Source organism: Sceloporus occidentalis, unplaced genomic scaffold (genome assembly GCF_023333645.1).
Source record: "Sceloporus occidentalis isolate IW3139 unplaced genomic scaffold, rSceOcc1.0.p SCAF_177, whole genome shotgun sequence".
Taxonomy (NCBI): Eukaryota; Metazoa; Chordata; class Lepidosauria; order Squamata; family Phrynosomatidae; genus Sceloporus; species Sceloporus occidentalis.
In genome coordinates this window covers 1,462,940-1,482,294 of record NW_028317157.1, presented here as the reverse complement: position 1 = coordinate 1,482,294, position 19,355 = coordinate 1,462,940, and the positions used below count along the sequence as shown (strand labels likewise).

The window sequence follows — 19,355 nt, the reverse complement described above, 5'->3', positions numbered from 1 at the left end:
AGAAGAAGAATTTGTAACGATCATTAATGACAAATTTGTAAAATTAAACAATCGTCGTTTCGCTCGGAAATTAAAAAGGAGACACCGCCATTGCGTTTTCCGAAAATTTTTATTGCGTCTGGTGTTTTGCGTTTTCTTTCCTATTTTATGGTTGCAAAATTATTATTATTATTATTATTATTATTTGTTATATTTATTTGGGTATCCAGCTCTTTTCTTAATTTAATTTAATGAAATTAATTTAATTAAATTAAAACGTTCTTCACAACATTAAAAAAACACACCACAATTAAAAATGTCAGGGAAAAGTTCATTAAAATGGGAATTAAATTAAATTATTACAATATTAAAAAAATTGTATATATTTTTCAAAAATGGTTTCCTTCCAAACTTTTTATTTATTTATTTATTTATTATATTTTTATTTTTATAAATAATTTATTTAATTTGTTTGTTTATATATTTATTTATTTTATTTATTTTTATATAGACTTTTTGTTATTTTTATATTTATTTATTTAACTAATTATTTTTATTTTTGTTTATTTATTTTTATTTAATCATTTATTTACTTTTCATTTATTTTAATTAGTCATTCATTCATTCATTAATTTATTTATATATTCATTCATTCATGTATTTATCATTTTTATTTTTATTTATTTTTTATTTATGCATTCATTTTATATATATATATATAATTTATAATATAATTCATTGTTATTATTAAATAGTATATATTATTTATATAATTTAATATTATTAGTGTATATTATTTATATAATTTATTATTAATACATAGTGTATATATAATTTATTGAGAGGAGTCAAAATGGAGTAACTATTGCTTTCTGCTTCTGTAACCCACTTGCTTTATGTATAACGGTATATAAATGACAATGAACAATGAGAAGAGCTGCGGCAGCAATTTCATCGCCATCTGCTGGTGTGCTGTCGTCTTGGCCAAATAAACTGTGTTTTGCTTTGGACATTTTCAGTCTCCTGTGTTGTCACTCAAGCACTCCCCTTTCAAATGAACATGTTGGGAATGTTTCCCTAACATTATTATTATATAGTGTATATTATTTATATAATTTATTATTATTATTATTATTATTATTATTATTATATTATTATTTATATAATTCATTATTATTAAAAGTATATATTATTTATATAATTTAATATTAGTGTATATATAATTTATTATTAAAATAGTATATTATTTATATAATTTATTAATATAGTATATATTTATATTATTATTATTAAACCATATATATATAACTTACAATATTATTATCAAACAGTATCTATTTATTATAATATATTATTATAAACCTTATTATATATATTTATAATATAATTTTATTATTATTATTAAATGTATTATATTTATATAATATATTAATATTATTATGGTATATTATAAATATTTTTTATTTATGCATTCATTTTTTATATTTATTTATTTATTTATTTTAAACTTCTTACAATTTATTTTCCCCATTTCGCGTTTTTTTTTTTAACAAGCGGCTTTTTAATTCCTCGTTAAGTCTTCGCTTATCTTCACGGTCCCACAAAATGGAGACCGCCGTTCCCGCAACACTTTTGGTGCATTTTCTTCACGGCATTTTGATCAATTTGATCCATAAAGAAGCCTTTGCGAATACGTAATTAATCCTTGCCTTTGGAAATATAGATAGATAGATATTATTATTTTTATTAAGCTTCATATAGTTCTGTAAATTTTATATAGAGAGAGAGAGTGAGAGAGAGAGAGGGAGAGAGAGAGAGAGAGTATATATATATATATATATATATATATAGAGAGAGAGAGAGAGAGAGAATGTATGTGTGTGTGTGTGTAGTGTGTACATATAGTATTTTCAATCTTTCTTCTAGCACCCCAAAATGCTTAGGATTAATACTAAATTAATGCTAATACTGTATTCTAAATGGTGATATTGGGATTTTTATAGTGTGTATACATACATACATACATACATACATATAGTAAACTATCCTATATATCTATCTATATTATACATACAGTAGAGTCTCGATTATCCAACCTTCCGGATTATCCAACGTCACTGCTCAGTTATTTCTTTACATTTTCAGAGGACTGAACTGTTTATACAGTACATATTGTACATCACAATGTTGATCAGTGATTTCTTTACATTTTTAGAGGACTGTTTATACAACATTACTTTTACTGTTACTGCAATAAAACTTCAATACGTTTGCAATTCATAGTGATTTCAAGGCTTTTGGACCCTCTGGATTATCCAACATTTTCGGCTATCCCAACTATCAGCCCGCCTGTTTATGTCGGATAATCGAGACTCTACTGTACATCATTTATATATATATATATATATATATATATATATATATATATATATATGTATGTATATGTATATGTATATAGTCTATCTATCTATCTATCTATCTATCTATCTATCTACAGACTCACACATGTGTATACACATACGCACACACACACACAGATATATATAGATATATATATAGATATATATGAAATAAATATATGCCAGGAATTCAACCTGTGAAGCCAGGACTTTTATTTTATTTTTGTAAAATTAATTAGAATAATTAAATGATTAAATTTAATTATTATTAATAAATGAATAATTAATAACCAAATTAATCGCATCCAGAAAAAGGTTCCCGTGTTTTACCGAAGACGCCGTTATCCTGGATTATTGATTGGGGGTGGGATCAGGGTTTATTGATTTTGCAGGGGATGGGTGGCTGACCGTCCATCCGTCCGTCTGTTCCAGCCGCTGGTCTGAACACTATCTCTTGCGGATAGGTTTGTAGACGCAGACGGCCAGGACGATGACCGTCAGCAAAAGGCTGAAGACGCTCCCCATCAGGACTGGAAAAGAAAAGGAAACAGAAGGGGAAATAAGATCAATATTAGCATTATTATATTTATATAATTAATTATTATTAAATAGTATATATTAGTTACATAACATTATTTAAAAGTATATATTATTTATATAATTTATTATTATTTAAAAGTAAATATTATTTATATAATTTATTATAAAATAGTGTATATTATTTATATAATTTATTATTAATAATTAGCTTATAATATTTATATAATTTATTTTTGTTATATAGTATATATTATTTATATTATTATTATTAAATCATATATATATATATATACAGTATAATTGTATAATAGTGTTATTATGTATTATATATTATTATATATATTATTTATAATTTACTTTTATTGTTATTACTATAATATATTATTGATATAATATATTAATATTATATATTTATAATTTTATTATTAAATATATTATTATATTTTATATAATTTTATTATTATTAAATAACATTATATAATAATAATAAATAATAATATGCTTTATTTTTATACCGCTTTTCCGAGGTGATCAAAGCGGTTCACAAAATCGTTTAAAACTTAGACATCATAAAAATAACCTTACAAAAACCAATAAACATCGAACAACATGCAATTAAGACAAGCAAGATGGTGGTTGGGAGGAGGGATTTACTTCTTAGCAGGCAGAGGCCTGTTGTTGCTGGCCTGCTTCTCTCCCCCTCAATATTGTGGTCGGTATATTATAAATATATTATAATTTATTATTATTAAATAGTATATATTATTTATAAAATATATGATTATATAGTATAATTTATGTAATTTATTATTTTAATTATCAGTTTATATCATTTATATAATATATTATTGTATAGTATATATTATTTATAATCTAATTTTTTATTATTATTTAGTATTATTTATATATTATTTTTATATAGTATATATTATTTATATAATATACATTTTATATATTATTAGTATATATATATATATATATATATATTTATAATCTATTATAAAGAACAGTGTATATTATTTATATAATATATTGTACAAGGAAAGGGGAAGGAAAGAAAGGAAGGAGGGAAGGAGAAGAAGGAAGGAAGGAGGGAAAGATTGAGATAGGAAGCTAGGAAAGAAGGAGAGCTAGAGAAAAGATGGAAGGGGGAAGGATCAAAAGGAAGGAAGGGAGAAGGAGGAAGGAAGGGATGGGAAGGATGGATGGAAGGAAGGAGAGAAAGGAAGGAAGGATGGAGAGAAAGAAGGAAGGGAAGGAGAGAAAGATAAAGGGAGGCGGATGGATGGAGGGAAGGAAGGAAGGAAGGAAAGAAGGAAGGAAGGGCTTTAATTGATGGAAGGAAGGAGGGAGGGAGGGATGGGGATGGAGAGAAGGAAGGAGAGAAAGATGGAGGAAGGAAGGGATGGGAAGGTTGGAGGGAAGGAAGGATGGAGAGAAGGAAGGAAGGGAAGGAGAGAAAGATAAAGGGAGGGAGGAAGGGGGATGGATGGAGATAAGGAAAGAAGGAAAAAGCAGGAGAAGGAGTGAGAGGAAGGATGGAAGGGAAGGAAAGATGGAAAGATGGAAAGAAGGAAGGAAGGAAGGAAGGGAATGAGAGAAAGATAAAGGGAGGAAGGAAGGGGGATGGATGGAGGGAAGGAAGGAAGGAAGGAAGTAGAAAAAACAGGAGAAGTGAGAGGAAGGAAGGGAAAGAAGGATGGAGGGAAGGAAGGGAGGGAGAAAAGGCAGGAGAAGGAGTGAGAGGCAGGAAGGAAGGAAGGAAGGAAGGAAGGAAGGAAGGAGAGAAACATAAAGGGAGGGAGGAAGGGGGATGGCTGGAGATAAGGAAGGAAGGAAGGAAGGAAGGAAGGAAGGAAGGAAGGAGGAAAAACAGGAGAAGGAGTGAGAGGAGGGAAGGAAAGGGAAGGAAGGATGGAGAGAAGGAAGGAAGGAGAAAAAGCAGGAGAAGGAGAGGAAGGAAGAGAAGGGAAGAGAAGGAAGGATGGAGATAAGGAAGGAAGGAGAGAAAGATAAAGGGAGGGAGGAAGGGGGATGGATGGAGAAGGAAGGAAGGAGAAAAAGCAGGAGAAGGAGAGGAAGGAAGGGAAGGAAGGATGGAGAGAAGGAAGGAAGGGAAGGAGAGAAAGATAGTGAGGGAAGAAGGCGGATGGATGGAGGAAGGAAGGAAGGAAGGAAGGAGAAAAAACAGAAGGAGTAAGAGAAAGGAAGGAAGGGAAGGGAAGGAATGATGGAGAGGAAGGGAGGAAGGAGAAAAAACAGAAGGAGTAAGAGAAAGGAAGGAAGGGAAGGAAAGGAATGATGGAGAGGAAGGGAGGAAAGGAGAAAAAGCAGGAGGAGTGAGAGGAAGGGAAGGAAGGATGGAGAGAAGGAAGGAAGAAAGGAGAAAAAGCAGGAGAAGTTGTGAGAGGAAGGAAGAAAGGGAAGGAAGGATGGAGAGAAGGAAGGAAGAAAGGAGTAGAAGGAGTGAGAGGAAGGGAAGGAAGGATGGAGAGAAGAAGAAAGGAAGGAGAGAAACATAAAAGGAGGGAGGAAGGGGGATGGATGGAGGGAGGGAAGGAAGGAAGGAAGGAAGGAGAAAAAGCAGGAGAAGGAGTGAGAGGAAGGAAGGAAGGGAAGGAAGGAAGGAGGCAAAGAGAAAAAGCAGGAGAAGGAGTGAGAGGAGGGAAGGAAGGAAGGAGGGAAAGAGCCTTGATCCTCACCCAGGTTCTGTTCCTGGAGGACGGACGGAGGACGCCGGAGGAAGAGGCCTGGACCCCCAGAACCAAGGCCCCCAGTGTCTCCAACAGCATCCTCAGTGTCAGCGCCGCTGCCTCCTCTGAGCATGTGCAGAACGCCTGCGTCACAAGCAAGGTCCGCCCCTCTCTCTCTTCTTTCCCTACTTCCCGCTCCTCTTTCCCTCCCTTCCTTCTTTTGCTCCCCTTAGTCTCTTTCCTTTCTTCCCTCTGCTTCTTTCATTCCTTCCTTCCTTCCTTTTCATTCCTTAACTCTCCTTCCTTTCTTCCCAATCCTCCCTTCCATCCATCTTTCCTTCCTTCCTTCTTTACTTCCTTCTTCTTTCCTCCTTCCTTTCCCAGCGGAGAAGGTTAGCTCCTCCTTAGATTTGGGTTGTACAGTGGTGCCTCGGGTTACGAAATTAATTCGTTCCGCTGTCAATTTCGTAACCCGAAAGGCTTTCGCAAGCCGAATCCCCATAGGCGCTAATGGGGAAAAGCCGCGATTTGGTGTGAAATCGCGCAGAAAAGCACCAAAAGTTTTTTTGTAACCCGAAAAAACTTTCGCAACCCGGAACAATAATTTCCTATGGGTTTTTTTCGTATCCTGAAAATTTCGTAACCTGGGTAATTCGTATCCCGAGGTACCACTGTATCTCCCATGAGCTCCTAGAGGCAGGGACATAATTATAATAACAAAAGGACCCCCCTGCCCCCTCATGGGAGGGGCGACCCAGGAAGTCCAGTTTTGTTTCCTGCCTTGCTCCTAGCAGGACGCGGACCTTCTTCGTTCCTCAGAACGAACTCACCTTTTGGATTCCTTTTGGAGTTTTTTTCCTTTTTTTCTTCATGGAAAAAGCTTCTGCTGCAGAGGACTCCTCACCCCTGCCACTCGCCCCGACTCTGGAGGGTGCGCAGCTGGCCTTGGACTAGGGGTTGGAGGAGCCCAAAGGAGCCTGGCCAGAGGAGGGATCTTCCCTCTCAGCTGCCGGAGCTCCGCGCCCTCGCCCGACCCATCTTGGGTTGGGGACTGGGGAGGCGCCGCCAGAGCATCCATCGCGGGCTCCACTGGCCGCAGTAAGTACTGGGGCCCCTTCTCCCTCTCCCCAGCCAGGAGCCCACCTCCTACCGGAGTGGGCCGCTGCATTTAGGGCCTTTCTGGCCCAGGAGGTCCCCCATCTCTATGGTTCCAGGGGGACTCTCCAGGGAAGGGGGAAGGAAGAAGAGGCTCCTTGGAGCCCTGTGTCTGTGGCTGAGGAGGGTGATCAGGGAGACCACTCCTATGTCCTCGCCACCACCGCCCCCAGGGGCCCCTAGGCCCTCACCTCTTTGGCCAGGGAGGGCCCCCCCGCAGCTGCAGCCCAAGCCTCCAGCGGAGCAGCCACAGCCACAGAACCCCTCTACCCCCCTGGACGCCAGGCGGGGGGACTCTCTCTCTTCTCCCTGCGGGGGGAGGCGCCGTTTTTTCTCCCCACCGATGGTCTTTAAATCGGCCCAGGGCTACAGGGAGGCAGCGCGCTGGTTTGAATCTCGGGTCAGCGCGCGCCTCCCTGACCACGTGGATGGTGGCAGCCATCTTGGGTGCCCAGAAGGGGGCTGTCCCCTGGATCTCACCAATGGCAGCCGCCTCATTACTTCGGCCAGTGGGGGTTACCATGCTCAGCATCCACCACCAAGCTGCCCCTGCCATGCACACCAGGGGGAGGATGGCTTCCCAGGCATTCGGGGGCCTCCCTTCTGCCCTCTGCTGTGTCCAGGGCTTCACAGCAGCAGCCACAGCCAGGCACCAGCCACAGGCCAGCGGGCACAAGAGTCCCTCCCCTCACAGGTACAAGACCAGGAAGGGCAGCACAGGGACCAGGCTGGGGTGGGTGACCCCAACCAGCTCCCCCCCCGCCAAGCGCCCGAAGCCCAATCCACCCCACAAGAGAGCGCCACGCAGCACCTCCCCCCACTCCTCTGGGGACGAGGAGGAGGGCAACCCATCTGATCATGCCCCTTCAGAGCCGGAGCTGTCAGAGGATGAGGGAGCAGACTCAGACAATGCCGCCCCTCCATCATCCACAAGACTGTTCAAGGCCAACGACTTCCCCATGTTACTGAGCAAGATGGCCAAGACCCTGGGCCTAGAGCTGCCTTCAGACCAGACTCTGACGGTGGACTCCGACTTGCCTCGCCTGACAGGGGATCTCTTCCCTACACCACCTCTGTCAGTAAAGGAGGTCCCTTGCCCTGCTAACCTCATGCAGGTTATCACAGAAGAGTGGAAGAAGCCAGCCCTCAGCAGACCCTGTCACTCCTCAGTCAAGAGGCTTTACAACTTTCCTCAGAGCGTCATGGACAAACTACAAGTCCCCCTTGTGGATGCCCCCATGTCTGCACTTGTGTCATCCACCGTTTTTTCTAAGGAGGGAGAGGACTCCCTGAAAAGTTTAGAGGGCAGGAAGGCCAAGTCGGCCCTAAAGAAGGCCCATGAGGCCCTGTCCATCGCTATGAGGGCGGCGGCTGCCTCCTCAATGGTTGCCAGGGCCTCCATCCAATGGGCCAGAGAAATGATTGAAATCCCCCCAGCCTCTGACGTGAGACACCGCCAGTCTCTCAACAAGCTGGCCAAGGCAGCTGCCTATACCGCTGATGGCACACTTGACGCCCTTCAGCAATGCGCCAGGGCCCAGGCAGCAACAGTGGCGGTGCGCCGCCAACTGTGGCTAAAGAACTGGAGCGTCGACCAGAAGTCCAAACAGAATTTGGCCTACACTCCTTACCTTGGCATTAAACTCTTTGGAGACTCCCTTAACCCAGTCCTGATGGAAGATAAGGACAAGAAGAAGTCCTTACCCATGGGAAAAAAGTCAGACGACAGGAGGCACTCCAGATCCAAGCACCAGTCCTTTCATTCCTCAAAGCCAGGGGTAGGCAACCTGCGGCCCGGTGAGGCCTTGGGACCGGCCCCAGCCCAGTCCTGCCGCCGATTGCCGCCGGGGCCTTTGGCGTCTCGCGCGAGGGGCCATTTGGGGCAATTGTCTATAGAAGCCTCAGAAACATGCATTTATCTTAACATTTTTTTTAAAAATCAGCAAATTTTTTCGCGTGTCTTCACTTTTTTATTTAAAAAGTGCCCTCCATTTGAAAATTTTGTCCTACATTTGTCCCGGCTTATTTCTTTATTTAATTTTTTTAAAAATTATTTATTTATTTATGCTTCGGCCCCCCAGTTGTCTGAGGGACAGCAACCTGGCCCCCAGCTCAAAAAGGGTTGCCTACCCCTGCTCAAAGCCCTCCACCTCCTCCTCTTACCAGCCCAGAGACAACAGACAATCCAGACAGCGATGGGACGACTTCAAGCCCCAACAGAAGCAGCGAGCCAATTTCTCTCAGAAAGGCTCCAACTTCACCTCCGCCACTAAAGGACAGCGGAGGAACCAACAGGCATGACAGGTCCCCTCCAGTGGGGGGCTGGCTCCAGGCGTTCCTGACAACTTGGGAGGCTTCAACATCAGACCAGTGGGTCCTAGACACCCTGAGGCATGGATACCCGATAGAATTCCTCTCCAGGCCTCGGGACAAGTTCATCCCATCTCCCAAGTCCAGGAACCCAGAGAAACACCGTCTCCTCCTGGGGGCAATACAACAACTGCTCGACCTACAAGCTATCGAGCCAGTCCCCCTTCACCAGAGATACAGTGGGACCTGCTCCACCCTGTTCCTAATTCCCAAAAAGAACGGATCATGGCGAGCCATACTCAACCTCAAATGACTGAACAAGTTAGTCAAGCCGAGGAGATTCCGCATGGAGCCCTGTGGTCTATCCTGGAGGCTCTCCAGCCACATGACTTTCTTGCATCTTTCAATTTACGGGATGCTTATTTTCACATGCCCATTCACAGCGCCCACCACAGATACCTCTGCTTTGTCTATGCAGGCAAGCACTACCAATACAAGGCGCTCCCCTTCAGCCTGGCATCGCCCCCCAAGGTCTTCACCAAGATTATGGTGGCGCTGGTAGCTCACTGGAGAACCTCCCACATACATGTTTATCCGTACCTCGACGATCTTCTCCTTCGCTCTGCCTCGCTCTGCCAGGGCCGACGCGATGTGGCCAGGATCTTACATTCCCTTCAGAGCCACGGCTTCCTCGTCAACCTGGAAAAGAGCGCATTCTCCCCAGCCCAGTGCATTCAGCACCTGAGGGCGATAATCAACACTTCTTAGGGCATTGTCTCCCTCTCGCAGGACAGAATTGCCTCTCTCCAACGGACCACTCAGTGGGTGCTGGAAGCCAGGACCGTCACTCTGCCTACCTTAGCACATCTCCAGGGCCTCATGATCTCAGCCACAGACTGCCTCCCCTGGGCACGTCTTCATTCAAGGCCCCTACAGTGGCTCCTTCTTCCACACCAGGACACCATTGCCAGGAAGTCCAAGCTTTTGATCACCGTGCCGAGACCAGTTCTCCGCTCCCTACTCTGGTGGACTTTGATTGGCAACCACAGGGGCTGTCCCATTTGGAAGCCGTACCGGATTCAAATCATGACCGATGCAAGCCTCAGGGGCTGGGGTGCCCATTCCGGAATACACCTGACACAGGGCAGATGGGATCCCTCCGACCAGCAGCAAAGCATCAACTGGCTCGAGCTGAAGGCAGTCAGGCTGGCCCTTCTCGACTTTGCGGAGCTGGTTCAGGGCAGAGCTGTCTTGATCAGGACCGACAATGTCACCACAAAGGCCCACATCAACTGCCAGGGCGGAACGAAGTCGCAGGCCCTAATGGAGGAAGCAACCTTACTTCTACAATGGGCGGAGATCAACCTGCTGTCCTTGGAGGTGGAACACCTCCAGGGAGAGCTCAACTCCACAGCGGATTGGTTGAGCAGGACAGACATTCATCAGGGCGAATGGAGCCTTCACCCGGAAGTATTCAGCGTGATTGTCAACCAACTGGGTCAGCCAAAGATGGACCTCATTGCCTCCCCAGTAAACGCCAAGACAACACGCTTCGTCTTGAGATATCAGTCTCAGGGAGCGGAGGACATAGACGCCCTGAACCTCACCTGGCCCAGGACCCTCCTCTATGCGTTCCCCCCGTTCTCTCTGCTGACCAAGGTCATGAGCAAGATCAGGAGAGAGAGAGCCGAGGTGATCCTAGTGGCCCCAGCGTGGCCCCGCAGAGCTTGGTACTCAGAGATCCTGACCATGGCCACGGACAGCCTGGAGATTCCAGTGAGACAGGACCTTCTCTCCCAGGGCCAAGTATTCCACCCCGACCCAGCCTGGCTTCAGCTCCATGCCTGGAGGTTGAACGCCACAAGCTCCAACAATACGGATACTCCCCGCAGGTGATTAATTCCATCCTCGCTTCACGGCGACCGTCTACTCAAAGAATCTATGAATATACCTTCAGAGCATTTCGGAGGTGGTGTTCACGCAAGCGCCTCGACCCCCTCCAATTCTCTGCCTCAACATTGATGATGTTCTTGCAGGATGGCATAGACCAGGGCCTCCGTCCGAACACCCTCAAAAAGCAGGTGGCTGCAATTACTTCCATCCTCCCCCATAATGAAGCAGCCGCAATCTCCTCCAACCCACACCTAAGGAAACTGCTAAAAGGGGTCACCAACACGGCCCCTCCAACAAGACATAGGTTTCCATCATGGGACCTACATACTCAAGGCTCTCACCATCCCCCCTTTTGAGCCGCTGAGAGAGGTATCTCTCAAGCATCTCTCATGGAAGGTGCTCTTTCTGACTGCCATCACCTCAGCCCGAAGAGTATCCAAGCTCTGCGCACTATCGACGCGACAGGACCTCTGTGTGTTCAGACCGGACTCAGTCTTGCTTCGTACGGATCCAACTTTCATCTGTAAAGTCAACTCTGCTTTCCACGTGTCCCAGGACATCATGCTACCTTCCTTTTGTCCTCACCCAATGACGGATTTGGAGAAAAGCTGGCATACCCTCAATGTCCGCAGGGCGATCAGGATATACCTCAAGAGGACAAGACCATCCAGATCATCAGAGGCCCTTTTTGTCTCCTTCTCTCCTCTCTTTCTCTTTCTTTTTCTCCTTCCTTCTCTTAACTTTCATCCATACCATCCTTTCCCCCTTTCTTCCTTCTTCTCCTTCCTTCTTTCCTTCCTCCTCTTTCCTTTCATCCCTCCTTTCCATCTATCCTTTCTTCCTTTCTCTCTTCTCTTCCATCTCCTTCCTTCCCTTCCCTTCCTTTCCCTTCTTCTCCCTTTTTCCTCTTTCCTTTCCTCCCTCCCTTCCATCCTTCTTCCCTACTTTTCTCTCCTTCCTTCCATCCCTCTTTTCTTTCCTTCTCTTTCCTCCTCTTTCCTTCCTTCCTTCCTTCCTTCCTTCCTTCCTTCCTTCCTTCCTTCTTTCCTTCCTTAATTATTGCATTGAAAAGGATTGCATTTATTGCATCAAAGGATTTGCCAAAAAAAGAGGTGGACTTAGGACCCAGAACATTCCTTTTACTGCCTTTACTTCCTCCATTGCTTCCTATCTCTGTTGCATTCTGGGAATTGTAGTTTCCAAAGGTACCAAGAAAATCGCACTTTTTATAGGCAAAAATAGAATTAAAAGGCAATTTTTTTTGCAAACCTCAGGCCTTGACTTATAATAATTTATAATAATTAAAATAAATAATAAATAAATAATGTAAATAAATAAATTATAAAAAATATAAAAATAAATAACTAATTTATAAAAATAAATAAATAATAAAATAAAATACATATAAAATATAAAATAAATAATATAAAAATATAAATAACTAAATAAATATAAAAATAAATAATTAAAATAAAATAAATAATATAAAAATATATAAAATAACAATAACAGTAGTTTATAAAAATAAATAAATATAAAATAAATAATAAAATAAATAATATAAAATATAAAATTAAAATAATATAATAAAATAAATAAAATAAAAGCATTAAATAAATAAATAAATAAATTATAATAAATAAATAATGTAAAATAAATAGAATAATAAATAATATAAAATTTAAATAAATAATTTATAATAATTATAATCATTATTATGGAAAACAAATATTTTATCACTTGAAAAGAAGGAAAAAATTAATAATTAATTTCCGGATGATGCTGTTGCTGCTTAAAGAAACTCTCGGCTGAACAGAGAACGAGGAATACCCTTTGCAAGAAATGGAAATTCTCCATCTTTAAAACAAATAAACCACACTTTTCCCCCCAATTGATATTCTTTTTTATTCGTAAGAATAAGATTATCAGCAATTAAGTCTGAGAAGCTTAATAAGAGGAAAGGAAAGAAGGAGATAGGAAGAGAGGATGGAGATAGAAGGGAAGGAGGGACTGAAAGATGAAGAGAAGGAAGGAAGGAAATAGGAAGCAAGGAAAGAAGGAAGGAAGGAAGGAGATAGGAAGAGGATGGAGATAAAAGGGGACTGAAGGATGGAGATGAAGAAAGGAAGGAAGGAAGGAAGGAAGGAAGGATGGATGAATGTGGATAAGGAAGGGAGGGATAACGAAGGAAGAAGATTGGAAGGAAAGATGGAGATAAGGAAGGAAGGATGGATGGATGGGGATAAGGAAGGAGATAAGGAAGGGAGGGATAACAAAGGAAGGAAGGACTGAAGGAAGGAGATAAGGAAGGATGGATAGAGATAGTAGGGAAGGAGGGACTGAAGGTTGGAGATGATGGAGTGAAGGAAGGATGGAGGGAAGGAAGAAAGGAGATAAGGAAGGAAGGACTGAAGATGGAGATAAGGAAGGATGGGTGGAAATAAGGAAGGAAGGAGATAAGGAAAGAAGGAAGGAAAGATGGGGATGGAAGTGAAGGAGGGACTGAAGGATGGAGATGAAGGAATGAAGGATGGATGAGGATAAGGAAGGATTGAAGGACGGACATAGGAAAGAAGGATGAATGGATGGAGAGAAGTAAGGAAGGAAGGGATCCGTTTGGGTGTTTCCTTGGGGAGTCCTAAGGGTCCAGAGGGAGTCCCTCGTTGGAAGCTGCTGCCGGCTCCCGCATCGTCTTCTCCGGCTGAAGGCACACGGCGAGGCGCTGAAACAGAGAAAGGGCGGAAGGAGAGACGGAGGAAGAGAAAGTAGTAGTAGTAAAAGGAGTTGTTATTAGAACCAAGGGTGGGTTTCCTGCCCCGCTTCCCTCCCTTTTGTGGGTGTTTTGTGGGGGTCCCACCTGTTTGAAGGACCCCGGGGTCCATAGGAGCTTGTAGGCCACGTAGAGCGGGATGCAGGCGAAGGAGGAGGCCCCAACAACGTACCCGACAGAGACACTCCACTGGGGATACTGGTAATCAAAGAGGAAGAGGGGAAGCGGGTCACGGAGGGAGCTGGCGATGATGAACTGAGAACAAGAATGAGATTACGGTCGCGAGGACACCTCACATGACCCCCTTCGCGACGGTTTCTCCTCTCTCCTCGTCCTCTGTCCGGTCAGGGGTTTCATTTAGCAGCAAAGAAAAGGTTTAGAAAAACAGGGCGTGAACTGCTACAAATCTCAGGATGAAAATAAAGATAAAAATAAAACCTAATTGTCTTAATTATAATTATTTATACGTTATTATTCTTTATACTCACAGCGAGGAAAGCCGGGCTGATTGCGACCCAGCAAACTTGCCAGTAAATCCCTGGGATAAATCCCAGCATGGATTTTATGTCGCTGCGGTAAGGCCCCGGGTAATGATAATATACCCTCAGAAGTGTTTAAATCTAACATTGAATGGTGGACCCCTGTTCTTGCATCCTTTTTCACTGCCATAGATCATACTACATACATCCCTGAGGACTGGGGCCTTGCTATTATTGTACCAATATACAAAAAGGGTGATAAAAATGATCCTGGAAACTACAGGCCTATTAGCCTTCTTAATATCATAAGCAAAATGTATGCTCTACACCTATTGGATAAGCTCCAAGAATGGCTTGGGGAGGAAGATATCATCAGTGAAGAGCAAGCTGGCTTTAGGAAAAACCGTTCGGCAATTGACCATGCCCTAGTCCTTAAACATCTTTCTGAAAAGTATATTGCTTAGGCTAGGGGCACACTGTTTACTGCATTTGTCGATTTTAAATCAGCATTCGATCTTATATCAAGAGATATATTATGGAAAAAGCTTGAGATCACCAACACTGATAAACGACTGTTAATATTAATTCGTAAACTACACGAGAATTCTCGAGTAGTTATACGTTGTAATAGCCAGGGCAATGCAACAAGGCCTATTCCCACATTTAATGGAGTAAGACAGGGTTGCATTCTAGCATCTACTCTTTTCAACTTTTATATTAATTCCATGATCTCGACCCTGTCAGAAATATCAGCACATGCCCCGACTCTCTCAAATAAGCCTTTATCGATTCTTGTCTACGCAGACGATGTTGTTCTAATGTCCATCACAAAAGTAGGACTGAATAGACTTCTGAGAGCTTTAGCAACTTACTGCACAAATGATGCTCTAAAAATTAATTATAATAAGACCAAAGTAATGGTCTTCTCGAGGAGCCGCCTCTGATATAAGTGGACCCTAGATGATCATCCCACAGAACAGGTGTCCACTTATAAATATCTGGGAATCACATTTCATGACAAGGGATCTACCAAATTACATCAGAAAAATGCTGTAATGAATACACAAAGAAGTATTAAAGCTTTATGTTCTTTCTACTGTATTATAATAAGGGAGGCCAATATATTCCAGCAGCTCTCCAAGTCTTTGTTATTAAGATATTAGCACAATTATTATACGGTTCTGAGATTTGTACTTTCAGTAGCTTTACAACCTTTGAGGTAGTTCAAACCAAATTTTTAAGGACAATTTTAGGTGTCCCAAATTGTGTTTCGAATTCTCTGGATTAATTAGTAAAATGTAATTATGTAATGCATGGAGGTAGCCTTTTAAAATTGAATGTTAATATTAATTAATTTTCATTTTAATTAATTTAATTTTAATAATAAATTTTAATTTAATTTAAATTTAATTTTTATTTTCTTTTTAATTTTAATTTAATTCAAATTTAATTTAAATTATTTAATTTTAATTTAATTTATTTTTTAATTTTAATTTATTTTAATTTAAATTAAATATATTTAAAAATAAATTTAATTTAATTTAATTTTAATATAATTTTAATTTAATTTAAATTAATTTCAAATTAATATGAAATTGATATTAATTTAATTTAAATTTAAATTTAATTTATTTTTTAAATTTAGTTTTTAATTTAATTTCTTTTTAATTGAATTGAATTTTAATTTTGATTTAATTTGAATTTAATTTTAATTATGATTTTAAATTAATCGAATTTTAATTTTAATTTACCATAAAACCAGGAAACGGCACTGGATTCGAGGAAGACGATCGCTAAAATTGAATAGCCAGCCCCAAATTCTTCCAGGAGCTTCACAACGTATGACCCGCCCTTTGAGAAGAATAATTAAAATATGGATAAGTAACGATATAATTAAGGTTAGAGGAACCCCCCCCCCCCCATAGATACACTCTTCGGTCACTTCCCCTTGTGGCTACTCACATTGGTCAGTGTGGCCAAAGAGCTCAGGAAGGAGACGGTGATGAGCCCCAGGACGAAGAGCTCCCTCCAGTGGCCCAAACGGTCAGGATATTCATCCATGATGGCTGTGATTGGTCTCCGGGCCCACGCACTCTGCTGGTAATACACTTGATACGGTCTTTTGTACGGATATGGAGATTCCGTGGGCAGAGGTAACCAATATCTCTGCCTTGTCATGGATGGACCATTTCCTGGTTGAGGCTAAATTCAAGGCTTCTACCCAGATCCCTCCCGGGGGTGGCGGACCTATTAGGATGGTCCACCCTCAAAGGCTGATGGAACCCAAAAGCTTCCAAGAGGCCCTAGAGGAGTATATGGTTGGAACTGACGGCGATTCTGTTGATGCCCTGACAAACATCTGGGATACTGATCTCTCCAGGGCTATACAAAGTATCGCTCCCAAGTGTCCTCTCAGACCTGCTTCCAAAAAACAGCCCTGATACACGGAAGATCTCAGAGAAAGGAAGCGGGTTCTGCGACGACTAGAGTGCGACTGGCGAAGACATCAGGACTTAGCCGACAAGGCACTCCTGGACTCTCTTTTGAAGGCCTACGGAGTGGCGCTAGGTGCAGCAAAGAATTCATTCTATGCTGCACGTATCGCGTCCGCGGAGTCGCGTCCGGCAGAGCTGTTCAGGGTAGTGAGGGAGCTTACTCAGCTGCCCTCCTCCCTGAACTCTATTTTGGAACCATCCAAGGCCTGCTGCAACGAGTTTAACAACTTCTTCACGGATAAAACCTCTTGGATAAGGGCTGATCTCGACGCCAGTATTTCTTCAGGATCCAGAATAGAGGTCTCCAAAGCTTCCGTGGACTCAATTGTACTGGATCATTTTGAGTCTGTGAGTACTGAGGAAGTGGACAAGATCCTTCGAAGTGTTAGGAAGACAACATGCTCTCTCGATCCCTGACCCTCGTGGTTAGCGGCTCAGGGGGGCGTGGCTGTAACTATGTTGCGCCACATAATTAATTCATCTTAGGGAAGGGCGATTTCCATCCAGCTTGAAATTGGCCATAGTAAAACCGCTGTTAAAAAAGCCCTCCCTAGACCCCCGATGCATAATAATTACTGGCCTGTTTCGCTGCTACCTTTTTTGGGGAAGGTGATTGAGAGGGCAGTTGCAATCCAGCTTCAATCAATCTTGGATGATACTGATTTTCTAGACCCATTTCAAACTGGCTTCCGGGCGGACTATGGAGTTGAGACTGCCATGGTCGCCCTAGTCGATGATCTCAGTCTGGGCATGGACAGGGGTAGCGTGTCCCTGTTAGTGCTCTTAGACATCTCAGTGGCTTTCAATACCATTGACCATGGTATCCTTCTGGAATGCCTGAGGGAGTTGGATATCGGGGGCACTGCGCTCCAGTGGTTCCGTTCCTACCTCTCGGGTAGATTCCAGATGGTGCAGCTGGGGATGTGTGCTCCGATAAGAGGGAACTGACATCTGGCGTCCTTCAAGGAGCCATTCTGTCCACCATGCTATTTAACATTTACATGAAACCGCTGGGAGAGATCATCCGGAGACACGGGGCGCGGTGTTATCAGTACGCTGATGACACCCAAATATGCTTCTCTGTGTCTCCAACTGATGCAGTGACCAGGGATGGCATCTCTCCTCTAAATGCCTGTCTGGAGTCAGTAATGGGCTGGATGAGGGAAAACAGACCCAGTTTGAATCCTGAGAAAACGGAAGTAATCGTGATAGGTTCCCTGGGCCCAGGGATGGAAAGTTGTCCACCTGTCCTGAATGGGGGTCACGCTTCCCCTGAAGGACTCTGTTCACAGTCTGGGGGTGCTCCTGGACTCGTCGCTTCACCTTACATCTCAGGTGGATGCGACAGTCAGGAGCACTTGTTATCAGCTTCGGCTGATATGCCAGCTGCGACCCTACCTGGGCCGGAGGGACCTTGAAACGGTGGTACATGCTCTGGTAACTTCTTGGTTGGATTTCTGTAACACGCTCTACAAGGGGCAACCCTTGTACCAAACCCGGAAGCTTCAATTAGTGCAGAACATGGCAACCAGGCAGGTCACGGGATGCCCCAGGACCAGCCATATAACACCTGTCTTACAAGATCTACACTGGCTGCCCATTCGCTTCCGGGCGCAATACAAGGTGTTGGTTATTACCTATAAAGCCCTAAATGGCCTGTGCCCAGGGTAATTGGAGGACCGCCTCTCCCCATATAATCTGCCCTGCACCCTCAGGTCAATTGCTGAGAGTTCCAGACATGAAATACTCTGTGACTGCACAAAGGGCATTTTCCAGCTCGGCCCCGCAGCTCTGGAACTCCCTTCCCGCTGAGCTCCGCTCCGTTACCTCCCTTGACTTATTTAGGAAGAGGTTAAAAACCTTCCTCTTCCAACAAGCTTTCCCCCAGACAATGTAGCATCTGCTCTCTCCCTGATGTATTGTTCCACCTGCACTTTACGCTAGCTATTGTTGTGTTTTAATTCTGTAGTTGTTTCCTTGTTTTTAATCTGTTTTATTGCATTGCTTGTGCTTTGATGTATTTATACTGTTTGTGAGATTTGTACATTGTTGTACTTTGTTGTTACCCGCTTAGATCTGCAAAGGATAAGCGGGATACAAATAAACAGTTTATTATTTATTAACCCAACAAGACCAACTCAACTAGAACAACCCAAGACAAACCAAACAAGACCAGCTCAACTAGACCAACCCAAGACCAACCCAACAAGACCAACCCAACTCAACTAAACCCAACTCTTTCCTTGCAGAGACCCAACTCACTGGTTCCCAGTTGGAGTAGGACGGACCCCTACCTTCCCAGAGGTCTTGACCCCCTTGCAGAGGCTGAAGTAGACGATGGTGAAGATGAGGAATAGGCAGAGGAGGAGTTGCCAACAGATCCCGCCCACGTCATGGAGGCCATTGGAGTTTTGGAGGGCAAGGACCTTCCTCCTGTGGGGTAAGAGAAGGCCTCCGTTGGGGACAGAGGTCAGAGCAAAGGTCGGGGGAACGCAGAGGAGGAAATATTGTGCAATTGCGCAACTGCGCAATCACGTGTAAAACTCTTCGGCAGGTGACTTGGAGCGGTTCCCCCACGTGATGTTACTGCGCCCGAAGTAGCTGGTGCAATCTGGAGTATTCCAACAGTTGTTGCAACTGGT

The 19,355-nt window shown here is 42.8% G+C and overlaps 2 protein-coding genes across 2 annotated transcripts; both read right to left on the bottom strand.

Annotated features, from left to right (window-relative positions):
* Positions 1-2,576: 2,576 nt before the first annotated feature.
* CUNH12orf76 (chromosome unknown C12orf76 homolog) lies at positions 2,577-5,849 on the bottom strand. The gene is made up of 2 exons (XM_089501638.1): positions 5,621-5,849; positions 2,577-2,908 (listed from the first exon to the last, which is right to left on the bottom strand). The coding sequence occupies exons 1-2, from the start codon at positions 5,742-5,744 to the stop codon at positions 2,826-2,828; spliced, it is 207 nt and encodes a 68-aa protein (XP_089357764.1). The 5' UTR covers positions 5,745-5,849; the 3' UTR covers positions 2,577-2,825.
* A 7,726-nt stretch (positions 5,850-13,575) lies between these two features.
* LOC149278892 (sodium-dependent serotonin transporter-like) lies at positions 13,576-18,760 on the bottom strand. Its single transcript, XM_089501636.1, has 6 exons — positions 18,741-18,760; positions 16,181-16,337; positions 15,957-16,069; positions 14,228-14,315; positions 13,827-13,994; positions 13,576-13,691 (listed from the first exon to the last, which is right to left on the bottom strand). Exons 1-6 carry the CDS (start codon positions 18,758-18,760, stop codon positions 13,608-13,610), a joined length of 630 nt encoding a protein of 209 aa, XP_089357762.1. The 3' UTR covers positions 13,576-13,607.
* Between the last annotated feature and the right edge of the window lie 595 nt (positions 18,761-19,355).